A 23,261-nucleotide genomic window follows, 5' to 3' on the forward strand; every position below is an offset into this window, starting at 1 on the left:
CTCTTGTTTATCTATGTTATGCGATGTATTTCCATGTTCTTAAAACCGTACATGTTGTTAAGATACTAAGGCCTGTGGGATTGCTTCTTAAATGACGGATTAGTTTAATTTAGTGCATTGTGTACACACTACTTGAGATGCTTTTCCCCTTGAATATATAACTTGAACGCCCCTTTAACTCTTGCTCACAGCTCCTACCTGCATTGTAAATGGGCAACTTTAGAGGATTTGGAGAAGGACCCTCGCATACACCAAAAAATCAAGCGCTTCAGGACTAAGCAGGCCCAAATTAAGCACATATTTGTTGAGGTGAGCCTAATCATCTCACATTTTTCTTACATTTTTGGGGGATATTTCATGATTTTATGTTTGTAATAAAAAATGTACTGTTGGCTACTCTGGGACAGTGTTTTTTATTTGTGGTGGTGTACATTTTGTACTTTGCATAAAACATTTATAGCTATGTAAAGTATCACATGAAACACATTTATATTGATTGACGTCTACTCCTCCATGTAGCCTGATGAAGACCTCTTTAACCCTGACTACATAGAGGTGGATCGAGTTCTGGAGGTGGCCATCACTACAGACACAGAGACAGGAGAGGTGAGACAGGCAAAGCCAGTTACTCACCACCACTGACCTTTTTTATGTGTGTGTGTGTGTGTGTGTGTGTGTGTGTGTGTGTGTGTGTGTGTGTGTGTGTGTGTGTGTGTGTGTGTGTGTGTGTGTGTGTGTGTGTGTGTGTGTGTGTGTGTGTGTGTGTGTGTGTGTGTGTGTGTGTGTGTGTGTGTGTGTGTGTGTGTGTGTGTGTGTGTGTGTGTGTGTGTGTGTGTGTGTGTGTGTGTGTGTGTGTGTGTGTGTGTGTGTGTGTGTGTGTGTGTGTGTGTGTGTGTGTGTGTGTGTGTGTGTGTGTGTGTGTGTGTGTGTGTGTGTGTGTGTGTGTGCGTGCGTGCGTGCGCATTTGCTTCAGTCAGTGTATCTGACTCACTGGCTACATTCTGTATGTATCCGTGCCTGACTGACTCATTGACTGACTGTCACTCTATATCCGTGTGTGCGTGTATGTTTACAGGAGGTGACACACTACCTAGTGAAATGGTGCTCCCTGTCCTATGAGGAGGCTACATGGGAGCTTCAAGAAGACGTGGACCCGGGGAAGATTCGGGAGTTCGAGGAGATCAAGAGAATCCCTGAATACAAATTTGTGGTGAGTGTAAATAGAAAGTCCCTCCCCTGTAATCTGCACAATGTATACTTTAAAAAAATATTCTGTATTATATGTGTATCGTTAAAAAAAAGATTGCTTGGTATTACTGCACTGTTGGCGGTAGAAGCACAGGCATTTCGCTGCACCTGCGATAGCACCTGCAAATCTGTACGTGACCAATAAACTTTGATTTGATTTGACTGTTTCTTTGTTTAAAAATGTAATTAACAATCAGGAATGTGTCTGAATTGGGTGTTCTGTTGTTGAAGAGTTGCTTGTGAGCTATCTGTGTGTGATTGTGAGAATTGATAGTGTTCTGTGGAGGGGGGGTGCGCATGTGTGCGCGCAGTGTTTGTACTGGTCCAGTCGACCTCTCTGTGTGTGTGTGTGTGTGTGTGTGTGGCTCTTCTTTGAGGTAGACAGTCATCCCTGTGTGTGTGTGTGTGTGTGTGTGTGTGTGTGTGTGTGTGTGTGTGTGTGTGTGTGTGTGTGTGCGCACTCTGAGCAGGAGAGACCGCAGCCAGACAAGTGGCAGAAGCTGGACAAGTCCAAAGACTACCGAAATGGGAATCAGCTGAGAGAGTACCAGCTGGAAGGCATGAACTGGCTGCTCTTCAACTGGTACAACAGGTAGGGCACCTATCCCCCTCTTCCTCCTCGAAATCTTGACATAGTCCCTGTGGGGACATGTATAGTAGACTTACTGTCTTGTCTTAAAGGAATAGTTTGGGATTTTAGCTTCTCCAGAGTCAGATGAACTCATGGATACCATTTTTATGCCTCTGCATCCAGTATGATGGAAGTTAGTGGTTGTTTTGCGAGCTAATGCTAACTAGCGTTAGCGCAATGACTAGGGCTGTGTTCAAATACTCATACTAACTGTAGTATTTTTGACATACATTGAGTATGTAGTATGCCTATTGGTCATAGTGTGGATATAAATTCAGCAAAAAAAGAAACGTCCTCTCACTGTCAACTGCGTTTATTTTTAGCAACCTTAACATGTGTAAATATTTGTATGAACATAACAAGATTCAACAACTGAGACATAAACTGTACATGTTCCACAGAACTGTGACTAACAGAAATGGAATAATGTGTCCCTGAACAAAGGGGGGGTCAAAATCAAAAGTAACAGCCAGTATCTGGTGTGGCCACCAGCTGCATTAAGTACTGCAGTACATATCCTCCTCATGGACTGCACCAGATTTGCCAGTTCTTGCTGTGAGATGTTACCCCATTCTTCCACCAAGGCACCTGCAAGTTCCCGGACATTTCTGGGGGGAATGGCCCTAGCCCTCACCCTCCGATCCATAGGGTCCCAGACGTGCTCAATGGGATTGAGATCTGTGCTCTTCGCTGGCCATGGCAGAACACTGACATTCCTGTCTTGCAGGAAATCACGCACAGAACGAGCAGTATGGCTGGTGGCATTGTCATGCTGGAGGGTCATGTCAGGATGAGCCTGCAGGAAGGGTACCACATGAGGGAGGAGGATGTCTTCCCTGTAACGCACAGCGTTGAGATTGCCTGCAATGACAACAAGCTCAATCCGATGATGCTGTGACACACCGCCCCAGAACATAACAGATCCCTCAACTCTAAATCGCTCCCGCTCCAGAGTACAGGCCTCGGTGTAACGCTCATTCCTTCGACGATAACCGCGAATCCGACCATCACCCCTGGTGAGCCAAAACCACGACTCGTCAGTGAAGAGCACTTTTTGCCAGTCCTGTCTGGTCCAGCGACGGTGGGTTTGTGCCTATAGGCAACGTTGTTGCCGGTGATGTCTGGTGAGGACCTGCCTTACAACAGGCCTACAAGCCCTCAGTCCAGCCTCTCTCAGCCTATTGCGGACAGTCTGAGCACTGACGGAGGGATTGTGCGTTCCTGGAGTAACTCGGGCAGTTGTTGTTGCCATCCTGTGCCTGTCCCGCAGGTGTGATGCTCGGATGTACTGATCCTGTGCAGGTGTTGTTACATGTGGTCTGTCACTGCGAGGACGATCATCTGTCCGTCCTGTCTCACTGTAGCTCTGTCTTAGGCGTCTCACAGTACGGATATTGCAATTTATTGCCCTGACCACATCTGTAGTTCTCATGCCTCCTTGCAGCATGCCTAAGGCACGTTCACGCAGACGAGCAGGTACTCTGGGCCTCTTTCTTTTGGTGTTTTTCAGAGTCAGTAGTAAGGCCTCTTTTGTGTCCTACGTTTTCATAACTGTGACCTTAATTGCCTACTGTCTGTAAGCTGTTAGTGTCTTAACGACCGTTCCACACGTGCATGTTCATTAATTGTTTGGTTCATGGGAAACAGTGTTTAAACCCTTTACAATGAAGATCTGTGAAGTTATTTGGATTTTAAGTATTATCTTTGAAAGACAGGGTCCTGAAAAAGGTGACGTTTCTTTTTTTTGCTGAGTTTAGTTAGCATGCTTAAAGTTCCCAGATGTCGTACTAAATTCGCCAAAATACGAAGTATACAAGCTGTGGACACTGTGCTTTTCTGCAATTCTTCAGAAAATTCAAAAATTCTTCATAAAATCGGCATAGCTTCACAACGTTTTCAGATTTGAAGAAAAAGGCAGAAAATCTGCAGCCAAAGTCCAACGAGAGCGGATACAAATTCTATTAGGTAAATTTAAACAAACAAGAAAAAGGTGATGTCTGGTTTGCTTAATATAAGGAATTTGAAAGGATTTTTACTTTTACTTTTGATACTTAAGTATATTTGAGCAATTACATTTACTTTTGATATTTAAGTATATTTCAAACCAAATACTTTTTTATTTGATTTACGGATAGCCAGGGGCACACTCCAACACTCATCATTTACAAACAAAGCATGTGTGTTTGAGTTCACCAGATCAGAGGCAGTTGGGATGACCAGGGATGTTCTCTTGATAAGTGCGTGAATTGAACCATTTTCCTGTCCTGCTAAGAATTCAAAATGTAACGAGTACTTTTGGGTGTCAGGCAGGTCCCTGATTCTTTTCTTTAGGAATGTAGTAAAGTAAAAGTAGTTGACAATATAAATAGTGAAGTACATATACCCCCAAAAATTACTTTATTATTTTTACTTAAGTACTTTACACCACTGACTGGCCCTGAATAAAATAAGTTGCGTCGTGTTTCGACCAAGGCAATTCCCGTAAAGGCATATTGCTGTTTTCCCTGATCAAGTGTGGTAACCTGTGATATTTTTTTGTCCACGTAAATGACTACGGTAAGTTGTTAATGTGAAACTCACTTGACTGTCTTGCAATGTAGAACACAATTTAACTTGCAATTGTGCTTCCTGCCACATGCCGTTCTGCATGTCTCTTTCAATGCGGCAAAATGTTTAGAAATTACTTTTTATTGCCCGGAACTGTAAGTCTTAGGAGGTTATTATTATTTTTTTTACCATATTGCCTACACCCGTCTGATCCTTTTCAATCTTTGAAAAGTGTCTAAGAACCTGGAGTGGATTTCATTATTCAAAAGAAAGGCTACAGCTGCTTCTCTGGTAGTGTAACGGAACATAATGTTTGATTTTCTAACGATGAACACAAATCAGATCTTCAAATGCAGAGAAATTGGTCTGTTTGGGCAGTTGTGTTGGAGTATAATTTTTATGACAGATTTGAGTAGCTCATTCAAAGTAATTGCCGTGTATCGCTTTTCTTTTGTTGTTTATCCACTCTGATGGACAATACAGTGGTGTTGCATCCCTTACAAGAGGCTCAGACAACTGTTCAGTTTGTTCACATCAAAATCACAAATGGTTTGTTCTGCCCAGAAATAAATAACACATATTGAAATGAGGCAAGATCAAAAGGCGAGATCAGGTGTTCAAATTAACCAAATATTTATGGTACACTGATATCAGACAATATTACCTTGACTGGAGGTTTTCGGGCACCGCCAGTCTTTACGCTAAGCTAGCGCTAACGCTAGTTAGCATCGGCTCACAAAGCGACCTCGAACTTCCATCAGACTGGACGCAGAGACATAAACATGGTATCCATGACTTCATCTGACTCTGGGGATGTAGTAGATAAATTGTCATTGTGCCGAACTATCCCTTTAATCAGTCAAGGTTGAGATGGAGGGTATGACAACTTTTGGTGTGGTGGACTAACTTTAAACTTCTAACCGGTGAAATATTTGCATCAAAAACATTTGTTAGATACCTATATGTTGTCATTCAGTGCATCGCGTGCCGCTTGGATTGTAAACAGGTGTGTTATTTTGAATGGGAGGGGCTGGGGACTGGCTTTGGCAGAGGCTTAATTGAGGATTGTTACTTAAATGTTACTTCTGCTCAGAACAGATTTGAAAACCTTAGCCCCCAGAATCAAACTGAGTTGAACAGCACATGTGCACACACAGCTTGACAGCACATGTGAGATTTAGTTCTATGTTCCGAGATTACCTTTTGTCTTTTTTGATGACATTTTGTTTTTGTGTTTGACACCACCGTGATTCCCCCATCTTCCTGTTTGTCACAACAGTTTTCCCACCTCTTCCCATACAGGAAGAACTGCATCCTGGCTGATGAGATGGGCCTGGGGAAGACCATCCAGTCCATCACCTTCCTCTTCGAGATGTTTTCCATGGGCTTGCGGGGGCCCTTCCTCATCATCGCCCCCCTCTCCACCATCACCAATTGGGAGAGGGAGTTCCGTACCTGGACGGAGATCAATGTCATCGTCTACCACGGCAGCCAGATCAGCCGCCAGATGATCCACCAGTACGAGATGTACCACAAGGACCAGCAGGTGAGCCAACATGGTGTGTGTGAGGGGGTGTGTGTGTGAGGGTATGTGTGAGTGCAAGGGTTAAACCTCTTCTTCACTGTGACAGATTTCCGTCATATGTTATTTTTTTATTTTTGGGGATAAAATAACTGAAATTAGTCAAATTCGCAGTTTAATATGTTTACGAAATTGTCCTCTTTCCCTAAAAGCATGATGCCCTGGCAACCGCAACAAAAATATAAACGCAACATCTATAGTGTTGGTTTCATGAGCTGAAGTAAAATATGCACAAAATGCTTATTTCTCTCATTTTGTGCACAAATTTGTTTACATCCCTATTTGTTAGCATTTATCTTTTGTCAAGATAATCCATCCACCTGACAGTGTGGCATATCAAGAAGCTGATTAAACAGCATGATCATTACACAGGTGCACTTTGTGCTGGGGAGAATAAAAGACCACTCTAAAATGTGTAGTTTTGTCACACAACACAATGACACAGAAGTTTTGAGTTAGCGTGCAATTGGCATACTGACTACAGGAATGTCCACCAGAGCTGTTGCCAGAGAATTGAATGTTAATTTCTCTCCAACATTGTTTTAGAGAATTTGGCAGTTTGTCCAACCGGCCTCACAACCGCAGAACACGTGTAACCACGCCAGCCCAGGGCCTCCACATTCGGCTTCTTCACCTGCGGGATTGTCTTGAGAACAGCCATCCGGACAGCTGATGGAACTGTGGGTTTGCACAACAAAATAATTTCTGCACAAACTGTCGGAAACCGTCTCAGGGAAGCTCATCTGCGTGCTCATCGTCCTCGTCCTCACTTGACCTGATTGCAGTGCGGCATCATAACCGACTTCAGTGGACGAATGCTCACTTCGAGTGCCCCATGGTGGTGGTGGGGGTATGGGCAGGCATAAGCTACGGACAACAAACAATTGCATTTTAGGAATGGCAATTTGAATGCATAGAAATACCATGACTAGATCCTGAGGCCCATTGTCATGCCATTCATCCGCCGCCATCACCTCATGTTTCAGCATGATAATGCACAGCCCCATGTCACCAAGGATCTGTACACAATTCCTGGAAGCTGAAAATATCCCAGTTCTTCCATGGCTTGCATACTCACCAGACATGTCACCTATTGAGCATGTTTGGGATGCTCTGGATCGGTGTGTACGACAGCGTATTCCAGTTCCCGCCAATATCCAGCAACTTCACCCAGTTATTGAAGAGTGGGATCACATTCCACAGGCCACAATCAACAGCCTGATCAACTCTATGTGAAGGAGATGTCGTGCTGCATGAGGCAAATGGTGGCCACACCAGATGGACTGGTTTTCTCATCGACGCCTCTACTTTTTGTGATCTTCTAATGTTACAAGATATTCGAATGAGTTCTAATATCAACCCTGCAAAATGTGAGGATTTCACACGAACGACTTCAACGTTTTGATATTTGATCGAAGAGGACAGCAATCTGTTGCCATGGCATTGTTTTTAATTTACCGTGGTAGGATTAAATGTTTAGGACCAGAACTCCCTGAGGACAACATAATGGTTTTCATCCAAGTGTTAAAGCAGTGTTTTAAAGAACTGCTCTAAAAAGTGTGTGTTAAAGAAGTGTTAAAGGTATTCTTAATTATTTTATTTTATTCCACCTATTGTCTTTCTCTGTGCCTAGGGAAACATAGTGTCGGGCGGGTACAAGTTCCACGGGGTGATCACCACCTTTGAGATGATCATGGCCGACTGTCCAGAGCTGAAGAAGATCCACTGGCGCTGCGTGGTCATCGACGAAGCCCACCGCCTCAAGAACCGCAACTGTAAACTCCTGGAGGGCCTCAAGCTCATGAACCTGGTGAGGGGGTAGCAAGCTAACTCTCTTGGCCGTCTGCATTGTCGTTGTAGTCCAATTCAGTGCAGCACCAGCCAAGGCTGATGGTAGCATGGATGCCCTCCCTTGGTCAAGAGGGACATTCCTGCGAAAAAAATAAACATTGTAATGAGTTACATGGATGATATGTGTCTTTGAGTGGCATGAATAGCTCTATAAATGTTTTTATGTATTAATACTCAAATCTGTGTACAATTTTGTTGTGTAATACATGCATTGTAAATTTGTTGGGCTCTCCCACCTCTACCACCCCCTGTAGGAACACAAGGTCCTACTGACGGGTACCCCTCTGCAGAACTCGGTGGAGGAGCTCTTCAGTCTTCTCAACTTCCTGGAGCCCCTACAGTTCCCCTCAGAGAGCCTCTTCTTAGAGGAGTTTGGAGATCTGAAGACTGAGGAACAGGTGATTTTTTATTTTTATTTTTTCTTCTTTTTTCTTTTTTTTTTCTTTTTCTGAGATATACCCGTTTAGTGTCGCAAAGTGGGAAACCTACCTTTGGAATTCATGGGAATGTTGATTCTTTCTCAGAGATACCCTTCAGCAATTTCCTTTTTAAACATTGTATCATAATGGCAGTTAACATGCTACTGAACTAAACAGAAAGCCTGCACTTTACATCATCAAGCAGTTGTTGAATCTGTGTCGGTATCAAGTTGTTGCATCTGCAGGGCAATTTAAACATATTGTTATGAATAGCGCCACAGTAAACATAATGTTGTGTCCAGGCCAGACTAAACAAACAATTGAATTGTCTAAGTCCAAACTATGCTGTTAAGTCTTAAACTACACTAGACATGCTAAGTCTCATTACTGCAGATCATCAGATCCTAAACTCCTCTGTCCTCCTTTGACCCCAACCCTGCTCTCCTCTACCCCAGGTGAAGAAGCTGCAGGCCATCCTGAAGCCCATGATGCTGCGGCGGCTGAAAGACGACGTGGAGAAGAACCTGGCACCCAAGGAGGAGACCATCATTGAGGTGGAGCTCACCAACATGCAGAAGAAGTACTACCGTGCCATCCTTGAGAAGAACTTCACCTTCCTGGCCAAGGGGGCCAACCAGCACAACATGCCCAACCTCATCAACACCATGATGGAGCTGCGCAAGTGCTGCAACCACCCCTACCTGATCAAAGGTGACATGTGGACACACAAACACATAAAAACACTTCAAATGTTCACAGTTCATAATAAAATGTAAATTTGATGGAAACGTTCAGGTGCGGAGGAGAAGATCCTGGATAGCTTCAGGAAAACACACAGCCCCGATGCCTGGGACTTCAACCTCCAGGCCATGATCCAGGCGGCGGGGAAGCTGGTGCTCATCGACAAACTGCTGCCTAAGCTGATTGCTGGCGGCCACAAGGTGCTGGTCTTCTCCCAGATGGTGCGCTGCCTGGATATCCTGGAGGACTACCTCATCCAGAGGAGGTGAGCCTGGGGCTGAGGATAGAGCCGGGGTTGGGGCAGTGATAGTGTAGTAAACAACCAAAGATTTCAAGACTAAAAGTGGTGAAATTAGTAGCCTACAATAGGATAAAAACTCCAGGTAAAAATACACTATCTAGTCCTTGGCATATATCCTAATCTGACTTTGGTGCAGGTCAAAGTGTATTTGTCACATGCAAAGGATACAAAAGGTGTACATGGTACAGTGAAATGTTTACTTGAATATTTGCATCGTCGCAATATCAAAAATAAGAAAGTCTCCAGATAAAAATATTTCATAATTATTAGATGATGTTTACCTAGACACACTTATCTAAATTGATTGGTCATGTGAAAGAAATGCTATAACCACCCCCCAGCTACATCTAGTTAAGTGGATGGGTCACTATTGTCTCGACATGTACACGTGTTCATGAAATACAATAGATGGTCGTAATCACCCAGACACACCTGGCTAACTTGATGGGTCCTGTAATCATCTGGCAAAGAGGAGTCTTTTGTTTAGACATGTAGATAGCTACAGTACAAACGGATTGTCATAGCCAGCCACCATTCATGAAAAGCTGTAGTATGAATCCTTTGCCCATCTTATTTGCCCATTTTTATTTGTACTCATCTTTTGACTACTTTAGTACACTATAAGAGAAATGAGTCCAAACACTTCAATGGGGGGACTAGATATATAAAGTGCTTACATTTGTAAACGATAAATCAGATATGTATGAAAATACCTTAAAATCAAAGGTGACATTATGTACAGTCACCTCATAGGAAACATTTGATCTCAAATCCAAAATACTGGAGTATAGGGTCAAATGTACATTTTTAGCATCACTGTCCAAATATATACGCTGCATGACCAAATGTATGTGGACACCTGCTTGTCGTACATCTCATTCCAATGTCATTGGGATTCATACGGAGTTGGTGCCGCCTTTGCTGCAATAACAGCCTCCACTCTTCTGGGAAGTCTTTCCGGTAGATGTTGTAACATTGCTGCGTGGACTTGCGTCCATTCAGCCACAAGGGCATTAGTGAGGTTGGGCAATTAGGCCTGGCTAGCAGTCGCCGGTTCAATTCATCCCAAAGATCTTTGATGGGGTTGAGGTCCAGGCTCTGTGTATGCCAGTGAAGTTCATCCACACCGATCTCGACAAACCATTTCTGTATGGACCTCGCTTTGTGCACGGGTGCATTGTCATGCTGAAACAGGAAAGGGCCATCCCCAAACTGTTGCTACAAAGTTGGAAGCACAGAATAGCCTAGATTTTCATTGAATGCTGTAGCGTTAAGATTTCCCTTCACTGGAACTAAGGGGCCTAACCTCCTCCATCAAACTTCACAGTTGGCACTATGCATTCGGGCAGGTAGTGTTCTCCTGGCATCCGCCAATCCCAGTTTAGTCCGTTGGACTGCCAGATGGAGTGGCGTGATTCATCACTCCAGAGAATTCATCACTCCAGCCGACGGTTGGCATTGCGTATGGTGATCATAGGCTTGTGTGTGGCTGCTCGGTCCTGGAAACCCATTTCATAAAGCTCCCAACGAACAGTTATTGCGCTGACGTTGCTTCTAGAGGCAGTTTGGAACTCGGTGGTGAGTGTTGTAACCGAGGATAGACGATTTTTACGTGCTACACGCTTCAGCACTCAGCAGTCCGTTTCTGTGAGCTTGTGTGGCCTACCATTTCGCGGCTGAGCCGTTGTCGCTTCACAATAACAGCACTTACAGTTGACCGGGGAAGCTCTAGCAGGGCAGAAATTTGACGAACGGACTTGTTGGAAAGGTGGCATCCTATGACGGTGCCACGTTGAAAGATACTGAGCTCTTCAGTAAGGGCATTCTGCTGCCAATGTTTGTGTATGGCGTTTGCATGACTGTGTGCTTGATTTGATACACCTGTCAGCAATGGGTATGGCTGAAATCCACTAATTTGTATATATAGTGTACATAGGGGAGTGTGTGTTTTGTCGCGAATTCGAGGGTAACCCCGACCAGGACTCAAACCAAGGTCCAGCGACTGTCAGCTGAACAGATTAGCCATTACGCCAAAAGAGCCAAACCTCTTGAGGAGGTTGCTGGGTGTTCGGTTGAGGTCGTTACAGTATTTTCATATGTTTTATATTTGGTTGCAGGTACACCTATGAGCGCATCGATGGCAGAGTGCGGGGGAACCTGCGCCAGGCGGCGATTGACAGGTTCTGTAAGGTGGACTCGGACCGCTTTGTGTTCCTGCTGTGTACTCGTGCTGGGGGCCTTGGCATCAACTTGACCGCTGCAGACACATGCATCATCTTCGACTCGGACTGGAACCCCCAGAATGACCTACAGGTTAGTCAGCACAAAGTTCAGTATCACTTAGGGCACGTTTTTCAGACCTCGATTAAACCCAGTGCTGGACTAAAAAGTATTATACTAATTTACTGAAGTGGTTTCATGGGGCAGTAGTTAGCCCAGCTGCTAAGGATTTGGACCTGTAGCCAAAAGGTCGCCTATTCGAAAAAAGGGAGAAATTGATCTGGCAACTGAAGGGCTGCTGGGTTCAGTTCCTAACAACAATCCCCTACTGCTGGGCCCTTGAGAAATGCACTTAACCCCACAACATGCTCTCCAACCACGTGCGCTGCCCTGCAGATACAAGACACATTTTCATTGTTCGCTGTAACTATGGACAGTAAAGTTGTATTGCCATTGTATTGTTATCCTGTGTGGCTCAGTTGATAGAGCAATGGCGGGATTGTTGGTTCCGTTCCTGCTGGGTTCAGCCCTACGAAAATGTATACACTCTGTAAGTTGCTTCAGATAAAAGCTATATATATATACTGCCCTACCAAGCAAAAGGGCAGTTACAGTTCATAGCGTGGAACTGAGAAAAAGAAATTTTATTTACCTTGGTTTCACAGTAACTTTATGCAGTTACTGTTAACATGACCCCAATTTTCTCCAAAACACAATTCAATAGAGGCAGGATACTTGTCCACATGATTAAGCATGTATTTAATGTTGCAAAAATGACATTAACTAATTTTCGACCAATTTTCTTGGTAGGGCAGTATATTTCCAGCAGATTTAATGTGCGCATGGAGTATGACATGGTATATAGAAAAAGACTACTCTTCACACACTGTTAATGGCAGTGTTAATATAACAACAGTTTTAAGCCCTATTTGTGAAAAACTGCTCTGTGTTTGTCCATGCCAGGCCCAAGCTCGCTGCCACCGCATCGGCCAGAGTAAAGCAGTGAAGGTGTACAGACTGATCACTAGGAACTCCTATGAGAGGGAGATGTTTGACAAAGCCAGTCTGAAGCTGGGTCTAGACAAGGCCGTGCTGCAGGACATCAATCGAAAGGGCAGCCTTAATGGGGTGAGAGACTGTGTTATAACAGCCTGGTCCCAGATCTGTTTGTGCTGTCTTGCCAACTCCTATTGTCATTCATCCTCATGCCAGCACAAACTGATCTAGGACCAGGTTAAACTATAAAGGATTTTGATGTTTGATGTCAGGGTTTTCTTTGTATAAAGATTGGGTTGTCTACCACCTTCATGTAGTAGTAATCTTTGACATTTGTATGGTCATCCACACTCAGCACGGCAGTCCCTTAACACTTTTGTTGCCTGTTTTGCAGTACAACACAAACAGTTGTCAGTGGACATGCTAAACATGTTCCTTTGGACTATCCTGGTTTAGTACCCCTCCACCCGTTCATCAAACTTTCACTACCCATGCCAGCAGAAGACGGCTTTGTGTTTTTCCACATCCCTTCCGAAATATTCCAATAAACACATATTTCTAGATCTCTCAGCTGTTTCTGATTCCTAAGGATCCCTTATCTAATTCAGGAAATAAATTCAAATGGAATTGACTTCAACCTTGATCTGTAATTGGGTCCAGCTGATCTGGGATCTGTTGCTATGGCTTCCTAACTAATGGGGGGCATGGTGTCCCAAAGATGCAGCAGATGACCAAGATTGAGGTGGAGGACCTGCTGAGGAAGGGGGCATATGGAGCGCTGATGGACGAGGAGGACGAGGGCTCCAAGTTCTGCGAGGAGGACATCGACCAGATCCTGCAGCGCCGCACACAAACCATCACCATTGAGACAGAGGGCAAGGGCTCCACCTTCGCCAAGGTAAACCCTGACCCTTATACCCTGACCTCTGACCCATATCCAGACCACCACCATCCAGACAGAGGGCTCCACATTTGCCAGGGTAAACTCAATTGTAAAACTAACCATTACCCTTCAACCTAAATCTATAATCAGGTCCAAAGGTATTTGGACAGCGACACATTTGTTTTGGCTTTGTACTCCAGCACGTAGAATTTTAAATGATACCATGATACAATTAACCTATGAGGTTAAAGTGCAGACTATCAGCTATAACTTGAGGGCATTTTCATCCACATTGGGTCAACTTTTGAGAAATTACAGCACTTTTTGTATATAGTCCCACCATTTTAGGGAACCAAAAGTTTTCGAATAAATTCACTTGTGTATTAAAGTAGTCAAAAGTTTAGTATTTGGTCCCATATTCCTAGCACGCATTGACTATATAATGCTTGTGACTCTACAAACTTTTTGGATACATTTGTAGTTTGTTTTGGTTGTGTTTCAGTTTATTTTGTGGCCAATACAAATGAATGGTAAATAACGTATTGTCATTTGAGTCACTTATTGTAATAAGAATAGAATATGTTGCCTCCCGAGTGGCGCAGCGGTCTAACACGGAACCCAAACCGGCTGTGCGCATGCGCCGTCGTGCATAACTTTATTTTGTCCCCCCAAACCAAACACGATCTCGACATGCAGGTTAAAATATCAAAACAAACTCTGAACCAATTACATTAATTTGGGGACAGGTCGAAAAGCATTAAACCTTCATGGCAATTTAGCTAGCTAGCTTGCACTTGCTAGCTAATTTGTCCTATTTAGCTAGCTTGCTGTCGCTAGCTAATATGTCCTGGGACATAAACATTGAGTTGTTATTTTACCTGAAATGCACAAGGTCCACTACTCCCACAATTCATTCACACATAAAACGGTCAACTGAATTGTTTCTAGTCATCTCTCCTCCAAGGCTTTTTCTTCTCTTGACTTTATATTGCGATTGGCAACTTAGGTGCATTACTGCCACCGACCTCGTTCGTCTTTGACTCACCCACGTGGGTATAACCAACGAGTTGATGCACGTGGGTACCTGCTTCTTTAAACCAATGAGGAGATGGGAGAGGCAGGACTTGCAGCGCGATCTGCGTCAGAAATAGAACTGACTATTTCTCGTGCAGTGTGGATGCAATAATTGAATAATATAGATTTCTAAATGTATTTTGCAACGCTCGCACATGCGACGAGAGTGGTGTAGTCAGCCTGTAAGGTACTGCATTGCAGTGCTTGAGGCGTCACTACAGACCCGGGTTCGATCCCAGGCTGTGTTGCAGCCGGCCGCGACTGGGAGACCCATGAGGCAGTGCACAATTGGTCCAGCGTCGTCTGGGTTAGGGAAGGGTTTGCTGGGATGTCCTTGTCCCATCACGCTCTAGCGACTCCTTATGGCGGGCCGGGCGCATGCACGCTGACTTCGGTTGCCAGCTGTACGGTGTTTCCTCCGACACATTGGTGCAACTGGCTTCCGGGTTAAGCGAGCAGTGTGTCAAGAAGCAGCACGGCTTGGCAGGGTCATGTTTTAGAGGACGAAAGGCTCTCGATCTTCGCCTCCCCCGAGTCCGTATGGGAGTTGCAGCGATGGGACAAGACTGTAACTACCAATTGGATAAAATTTATTTGGGGAGAAAAAAGGGTAGAAAGTAAAAAAGAAAATACAAATAAGGAATATGTTTCTAAACACTTCTACATTAATCTGGTTTCTACCATGATTACGTATAATCATGAATGAACCGTGAATAATGATGAGTGCTAAAGTTAGAGGCATAAATATCATAGACCCAAAAATGCTAACCTCCCCTGTTATTGGTAATGTTGAGAGGTTTCAAGTTTTTAATGATTAATGCACAGTGAAATAGCTTTCTTGCAAACTCAAAACCCAATAATGCAATAATAAATAACAATGTAATACTAGAAAAAACACACGAGAAATAGGAATAAATATGAAGAACACAATAAGTAAGCATACTATATACAGGGTCAGTTCCAATACCATATTTACAATGTGCAGGGATACTGTAGTGATGGAGGTAGATACAGTATGTATAGGGTAAGGTGACTAGGCAACAGGGTATAAGATAAACAGAGTAGCAGCAGCTTGTATGTGAGTTGGTGTGCGTTTGTGTAGAGTCAGTATATTAGGATGTCTTGGGGTGTATGATCTTTGTGCCTCTAAATGTTTCACTCATCATTATTCACCATTCATTCATGATTATCCGTATAATGAATATGGGACCAAATACTACACACTTGACTACTTTAATACACATAAAGTGAATTTGTCCAAATCCTTTTGGTTCCCTAAAATGTATTTACATAAAGCGCTGTAATTTCAAAACGGTTCACCCGATATGGACAGTCTGCACTTTAACCTAATAGTCATTGTATCTTTTCAAATCTAAAGTGCTGGAGTACAGAGCCTAAACAACATGAAGGGTTTCACTGTCCAACAACCTCACTGTATTAATTTGCTGCATGGTGGTAGTTTGAGATTAGAGTTTTACATTATTGTGCTCAACTACAATGAGGAAATTAAAGTTTGAGTGTCAAGGGCTCCACCTTTGCCAAACCCTACCCCTACATTATATCTTAAACTCTAATCCTTACATGCAGACCAGACCGGACGCGCCACGTGCACGAGCGGTTGCAAAATAAATGTACACATACATGTTATTCAATCATTGCACCAAAAACTTTTACCCGTTTATCTGGATTTCAGGTAAAATAACAACCCAGTGTTTATATTCCAGGACAAATTAGCTATCAACAGCAAGCTAGCTAGCTAAATTGCCATAAATGTTTAATGCTTTTTGACCAGTCCCCAAGTTAAGATAATTGGTTCAGAGTTTGTTTTGACATTTCAACCTGCATGTCCTGATCGTGTCTGGTGTGGGTGGACAAAATCAACTTGCGTGCGGTCTGGTCAGCATGTTAGGCTGTAGTATAGAACTATTGGAAGAACTCCACAAGTTTCAGTTTCCTATCTTTTACCAATGTCAGATTTCACACCATATCAGCTTTCTCAGCACATCCCAGTGTATGTTACTTGCATGGATCCAGTCCAGTTGATGCCTGCGTGTGTGTGTGCATGCTTTTGTTTTCCTTTTCATTTCCAGGCCAGCTTTGTGTCTTCTGGAAACAGAACTGATATTTCCCTGGACGATCCCAACTTCTGGCAGAAATGGGCCAAAATAGCAGAGCTGGAGATTGATTCCAAAGCAGAGAAGGTAAGAGGGGAGGGGAGGGAAGGAAAGGGTGGGGAACTAGGGAAGGGCGCTGTGGGACGACTGGTGATCCCCGACTAGGGTGTAGCCACTGCCTGGTGTTGGAGGGGCTACAGAAAAAGCTTGTCGCCGCAGATCAAAAGAGCCACTCAGAATGCGGGTTGGAAAAGAAAGCGGAATAGGCCTCGCGAAACGGTTTAAATATCTGGCACTCATCAACCTGCCGAACAGATGGGTTGCATTAATGAGATAAAAAAAAAAACAGCATGCGAAGCAGAGGGAGGAGGAGAGGGTGCAGTTGAATGAATTGTGTGTGTATGGTGTGTATTAGAGCTTGCTATGTGTATATAGTGTGTTAGTGTGCTGCGTATGCATTTTGTGTGAGTTGTGTGTATACTGTACTGTATATGGTGTGCACTGTATATTTGTAATGTGTTTTTTTTTGGTCTGTGTATGCGTGTGTTGTCTGTTAGCCGTGTGTGTGTACACATCTTATGTCTTCAAATATATTTGTTTGACGACTGTACATGGCATGTGTTTGTTTCATGTGTACTGTGCTGTATACTGTGTCCTATGCATGGGTGCCTACGTGGTTGCAAAGGGCATCCGTGTCTTAACAGGTCGGTTTGCCAAGGCAAGAAACTCTGAGCGCAGCCCTATCCAGATATCTGGCAGTGGCTTCTGATTTCAATTCAATTTTCACAGAACCGCTTGTTGCAATTTCGATGAGGCTCTCTTGTTCAGATATCAGTAAGTGGACTGGAGGCAGGGCGTGAAAGCTCTAACAAATCCAGTTGTTTGTGTCGTCCGTTTCCTGCGTAATTGCGCACCCAGCTCACTCAGGTGCTTCGCTATATCACATTTGACATTGTCCGTAAGCTTGAGTTAATTTGCACACAAAAAATCATACAATGGTGGAAAGACGTGTGTGTTGTCCTTGTTAATGCAGACAGAAAAGAGCTCATAATTCTTAATCATAGCCTCAATTTTGTCCCGCACATTGAAAATAGTTGCGGAGAGTCCCTATAATCATAGATTCAGATCATTCAGGAGAGAAAAAACATCACCCAGATAGGAAAGTCGTGTGAGGAACTCGTCATCATGGAAGCGGTCAGACAAGTGAAAATTATGGTCAGTAAAGAAAACTAAGCTTGTCTCTCAATAAAAAAAATAAAAAAAAACGTCTCAATACTTTGCCCCTTGATAACCAGAGCACTTCTGTATGTTGTAAAAGCGTTATATGGTCACTACCCATATCATTGCATAATGCAGAAAATACACGAGACTTCAGGGGCCTTGCTTTAACAAAGTTAACCATTTTCACTGTAGTGTCCAAAACGTCTTTCAAGCTGTCAGGCATTCCTTTGGCAGCAAGAGCCTCGGTGGATGCTGCAGTGTACCCAAGTGGCATCGGGAGCAACTGCTTGCACGCGCGTTACCACTACACGTTGTCTCCCTGTCATGGCTTTTGCTCCATCAGTACAGATACCAACACATCTTGATCACCAAAGTCCATTTGATGTCACAAAGCTGTACAGTACTTTAAAAATATCCACTCATGTTGTCTTGGTTTCCAGTGGTTTGCAGAAGAGGATGTCTTCCTTAATTGACCCCCCATAGACGTAATGGACATACCAGGAGCTGTGCCAGGCCCGCCACGTCTGTTGACTCATCCAGCTGTAATGCATATAATTCACTGGCTTGTATGAGAAGCAGTAATTGTTTCAAAACATGTCCTGCCATTTGACTGATGCATTGTGAAACAGTGTTGTTTGATGAAGACGTTGTCTGTAGAATTATTTGGGCCTTTTCCCCTAGCATTGTCCCAGCCATATCCGTGGTAGCAGGAAGAATTAAGTCCTCCACAATAGCATGGGGCTTGCCTGTCCTAGCCACTCGGTAGCTCACCATATAAGACGCTTCTAGCCCCTTCTTATTAATGGTATCTGTTGCTTTTATACATGGCTTACTACTCAAAAGTTGTCTTTATTCTCGCTCCAAAAACTCCCGTGGCCTATTTTTCAAATTCTCATGTTTTGTTTCTAAATATCTGCGCAAGAGTGAAGGTTTCCCGCGAGAGAGTAACGGTTAATGTGATTGGATGTTAATTATGTGACTAGGCTACCTGTATTTGACACTGTTGTTATTTCGCTGAACACTAGATGGTTTAATTTTATTTTTGGCAGTGAAACGAGGCTACTCGGGCGAGAAAAAAACCTCACCCAAATGTATAGCCCAATTGGAAAATATAAATGTACTGTTTGAATTTTTTATTTAAAAAAAAGTGTGAATCACATTTTTTGCAGTACCTCCGGGGTACCCCAGTTTGGGAATACCTGGCCTAGATTAACAGTGTGTCCATAAATCAATCAAATTAATTTATATAGCCTTTTTTACATCAGCGGTTGTCAGCGCTTATATAGAAACTGAGCCTAAAACCCCAAAGCAATGCAGATGTAGAAGCATAGTGGCTAGGATAAACTCCCCAGAAAGGCAGGAACCTAGGAAGAAACCTAGAGAGGAATCAGGCTTGAGGGGTGGCAAGTCCTCTTCTGGCTGTGCCGGGTGGAGATTATAAGAATACATGGCCATTAAGGCCAGATCGTTCTTCAAGATGTTCAAACATTCAAACAACATTCAAATAATCATAACAGTGGTGACCAATCAGGATCTGAATATGACTGCACATCACATAAATGTGTGAATGCATTAAAATATTTTTACGTAGTTATTACACATTGATTACACTATCGCTCGTATTTCATGTCACAACAATTCATCGATACTTATGCTATGATGCTGGTAAAGTTGTCACGCGCACATACAGTGCTGGTCATTAAAAAAAGCTAGCTAGCTCATGGATGAAAAACAATGTCCTTCCCCAAAAACATGCAAAACGACAATCTGTTTCAGTAGCTATAGGCATCTAAAATAACCCTAATTCATAAGACAGTTCTTATTTGATTAATGGTGGTCGGACCATTTATGTGAAGCTAGCCACAATAAAGATTAGCCACAATAGTGGACTTTGCGGTTAGCATTTGCATCACTGTCAATGACATACTTGTATTTTGAAGGCAAACTGCCTAATCGTTATTGTGGCTAGCTTCACAACCCTGTCTGGTCGGACCTTACTAGCCAGATGAAGCTAGCTGGCTGCTTATAACGTTAGTTTTGGGCAACAAGGTTAAGTAGCTGGCTAGCTATTTATTTTCATGAACTGAAGTTCAATTTCAATAGGCGAACAACAAGTGGCAACCGAGCTAATACTTACTCACAAGGATTCCAAAATCATTGCTAAGAATAATGAAGCTAAAGCTAAAGATGGCTACCCCAGAAGTTGCGGTCGAACAAATGATGCTTTATTTCCAACGCGGTATTGTAAACACATTGCTCGTGGCCGGTTTTTGCTTGTTTGCAGACTTTTTTGTACAGCTTTGACAGTGCTACTGTATCTTTTTTGAAACGCAAAGACCCAAACGGCGTCCGTAGTATGTATGTTGTGAAGCTAATAGCAGTGATGCTATTACTGTGTAACTCCGGTAGGGCAACATCTGAAAAATAGCGCACTGGGTAGTGTGTAACGGTGCTCGACCAGTTGGCGAAAGCCAACATCACCCACGGCAGAGAACTGTTGATTGTCAAGGGCAATGAATTCCATTATCTTGGCTTTAATGGATTTCGCCTTTGAGTTGTCTCGCTGAAATGTTCTTACTCTTAAACTCGACATCGGGCCGGTACCGATGTTGGCATTTTTAGCTAATATCGTCAGATTCCAATATGTTCACCGATTTTATATTGTGCATCCCTAACACAAATATAGAACAAAACGCACATAACGACAAGAGAGAACACAACACTACAAGACGACGACATAGCAAGGCAGCAACACATGACAACACAGCATGGTAGCAACACAACATGGTAGCAGCATTAAACATGGTACAAACATTATTGGGCGCAGACAACAGCACAAAGGGCCAGAAGGTAGAGACAACAATACATCACGCAAAGCAGCCACAACTGTCAGTAAGAGTATCCATGATTGGGTCTTTGAATGAAGAGATGGAGATAAAACTGTCCAGTTTGAGTGTTTGTTGCAGCTCATTCCAGTCGCTAGCTGCAGCGAACTGAAAGGACGAGCGACCCATGGATATGTGTGCTTTGGGGACCTTTAACAGAATGTGACTGGCAGAATGGGTGTTGTATGTGGAGGATGAGGGCTGCAGTAGATATCTCAGATAGGGGGGAGTGAGGCCTAAGAGAGTTTTGCGACGGGTATACAGAGATGACCAGTTTACAGAGGAGTATAGAGTGCGGTAATGTGTCCTATAAGGAGCATTGGTGGCAAATCTGATGGCAGAATGGTAAAGAACATCTAGCCGCTCGAGAGCACCCTTAACTGCCGATCTATAAATGATGTCTCCGTAGTCTAGCATGTGTAGGATGGTCATCTGAATCAGGGTTCGTTTGGCAGCTGGGGTGAAAGAGGAGCAATAGAGGAAACCAAGTCTAGATGTAACTTTAGACTGCAGCTTTGATATGTGCTGAGAGAATGACAGTGTACCGTCTAGCCATATTCCCAAGTACTTGCATGATGACTACCTCAAGCTCTAAACCCTCAGAGGTAGTAATAACACCTTTAGGGAGAGGGAAATTCTTCTTACCAAACCACATGACCTTTGTTTCGGAGGTGTTCAGAACAAGGTTAAGGGTAGAGAAAGCTTGTTGGACACTAAGAAAGCTTTGTTGTAGAGCATTTAACACAACATCCGGGGAGTATAAGACTATCACCTGCATATAAATGGATGAGAGCACTTCCTACTGCCTGCATTATGTTGTTGATGTAAATTAAGAAGAGCGTGGGGCCTAGGATCGAGTCTTGGGGTACCCCTTGGTGACAGGCAGTGGCTGAGATGGCAGACGTTCTGACTTTATACATTGCTCTCTTTGAGAGAGGTAGTTAGCAAACCAGGCCAAAGACCCCTCAGAGACACCAATACTCCTTAGCCGGCCCACAAGAATGTAATCGTCTACCGTATCAATAGCTTTGGCCAAGTCAATAAAAATAGCAGCACAACATTGCTTAGAATCAAGGGCAATGTAGACATCATTGAGGACCTGGTTGCAGTGACACATCCATAACCTGAGCGGAAATCAGATTGCGTACCAAAGAGAATGCTATAGACAAGTTTTTCCAACACTTGATTACCAGGTCAAAATAGAAATAGGCAGTTAGGATCAACCGTGGCTGCCTTCCAAGCAATTGGAACCTCCCCAAAAAGGGGGGAGAGGTTAAAAAGGTCGGAGATAAGCTTGGCAATGATAGGGGCAGCAACTTAAAGAAGAAAGGGTCTGAATCATCTGACCCAGATGTTTTTTTGGGGTCAAGTTTCAGGAGCTCCTTTAGCACCTCGGACTGCAGGGAGAAACTTTGTAGCTGGTCAGGGGAAAAAGAGGGAGAAGTATCGGGGATAGTCACATTAGAAGGGGTGGGAGATGAGTAAATGTTGGACGGGCAGGGAGGCATGGCTGAGTCAAATGAAGTGGTGATTAAAGAGCTCAGCCATGTGCTTCTTGTCAGTAACAATCACATCATCAACATTAAGAGACATCGGCAGCTGTGAGGAGGAGGGTTTATTCTCCAGGTCTTTAACCGTTTTCCAGAACTTCTTGGGGTTAGACCCACAGAGAGAGAACTGCTCCTTAAAGTAATTAACTTTGGCCTTCCGGATAGCCTGAGTGCACTTATTTCTCATTTGCCTGAACGAGAGGCAGTCAGCCTGAGTATGCGTGTGCCGAGCCTTTCGCCAAATGCAATTCTTGAGGTGGAGTAACTCTGGAAGATCACGGTTGAACCAGGGGCTGAACCTGTTTTTAATTCAAATTTTTCTTATGGGGGCGTGTTTGTTAACAATACCACTGAAAATAACAAAAAACAATGTCCAAGTGATTCTATACCATTTTACAGAGGCCAGTTCATGAAGGAAGGCTTGCACATTAAAAGTTTTTTAGCAAGCTTCTATGACAAATCAGGACAGGTCGTTTCACTGAGCAGCCATTACGAACCCAGGCTGTAAAGCGGTGATCACCTAAGGTCATTACAGAAAACACCAGATTGATACCAATCAGGATTATTTGTGAGGATAACATCGAGGCCTTTTCTGGGTGTTTGGAGTCACACCTTGTGAAATTGGTAATAATCGGAGAAAGGTTTAGGGAGTCCCGTTGCTTTAGGACTTGGTCAGGTGGTTTAAGCATGTTCCAGTTTAGGTCACATAGCAGGACAAATTCAGACTTAGTGTAACACGGAACCCAAACCGGCTGGGCGCGTGCACTATCGCGCATACATTTATTTTGTTCCCCTACACCAAACGCAATCACGAATTTGGGGACAGGTCAAAAAGCATTAAACCTTTATGGCAATTTAGCTAGCTAGCTTGCACTTGCTAGCACTTGCTAGCTAATTTGTCCTATTTAGCTAGCTTTCTGTTGCTGGGATATAAACATTGAGTTGGTTTTTTACCTGAAATGCACAAGGTCATCTACTCTGACAATTAATTCACACAT

At 43.6% G+C, this 23,261-nt stretch overlaps 1 protein-coding gene across 10 annotated transcripts in view; it reads left to right on the forward strand.

Moving 5' to 3' along the window:
• Window positions 1-23,261, forward strand: part of chd6 (chromodomain helicase DNA binding protein 6) — a 119,395-nt gene that overhangs the window by 42,685 nt on the left and 53,449 nt on the right. For 9 of the 10 annotated variants that reach the window (XM_055907957.1, XM_055907947.1, XM_055907966.1 and 6 more), the window contains exons 8-20: window positions 192-309; window positions 520-606; window positions 1,076-1,210; window positions 1,719-1,840; window positions 5,729-5,972; window positions 7,642-7,818; window positions 8,114-8,257; window positions 8,734-8,989; window positions 9,074-9,284; window positions 11,438-11,633; window positions 12,504-12,668; window positions 13,255-13,434; window positions 16,584-16,694. In XM_055907957.1, the coding sequence (XP_055763932.1) occupies window positions 192-309; window positions 520-606; window positions 1,076-1,210; window positions 1,719-1,840; window positions 5,729-5,972; window positions 7,642-7,818; window positions 8,114-8,257; window positions 8,734-8,989; window positions 9,074-9,284; window positions 11,438-11,633; window positions 12,504-12,668; window positions 13,255-13,434; window positions 16,584-16,694 (2,146 nt within the window). The remainder of the gene's footprint in view (window positions 1-191; window positions 310-519; window positions 607-1,075; window positions 1,211-1,718; window positions 1,841-5,728; window positions 5,973-7,641; window positions 7,819-8,113; window positions 8,258-8,733; window positions 8,990-9,073; window positions 9,285-11,437; window positions 11,634-12,503; window positions 12,669-13,254; window positions 13,435-16,583; window positions 16,695-23,261) is intronic. The other variant, XM_055907918.1, reaches the window with a different exon arrangement.

This window comes from Salvelinus fontinalis, chromosome 3 (assembly GCF_029448725.1).
Source record: "Salvelinus fontinalis isolate EN_2023a chromosome 3, ASM2944872v1, whole genome shotgun sequence".
Taxonomy (NCBI): domain Eukaryota; kingdom Metazoa; phylum Chordata; class Actinopteri; order Salmoniformes; family Salmonidae; genus Salvelinus; species Salvelinus fontinalis.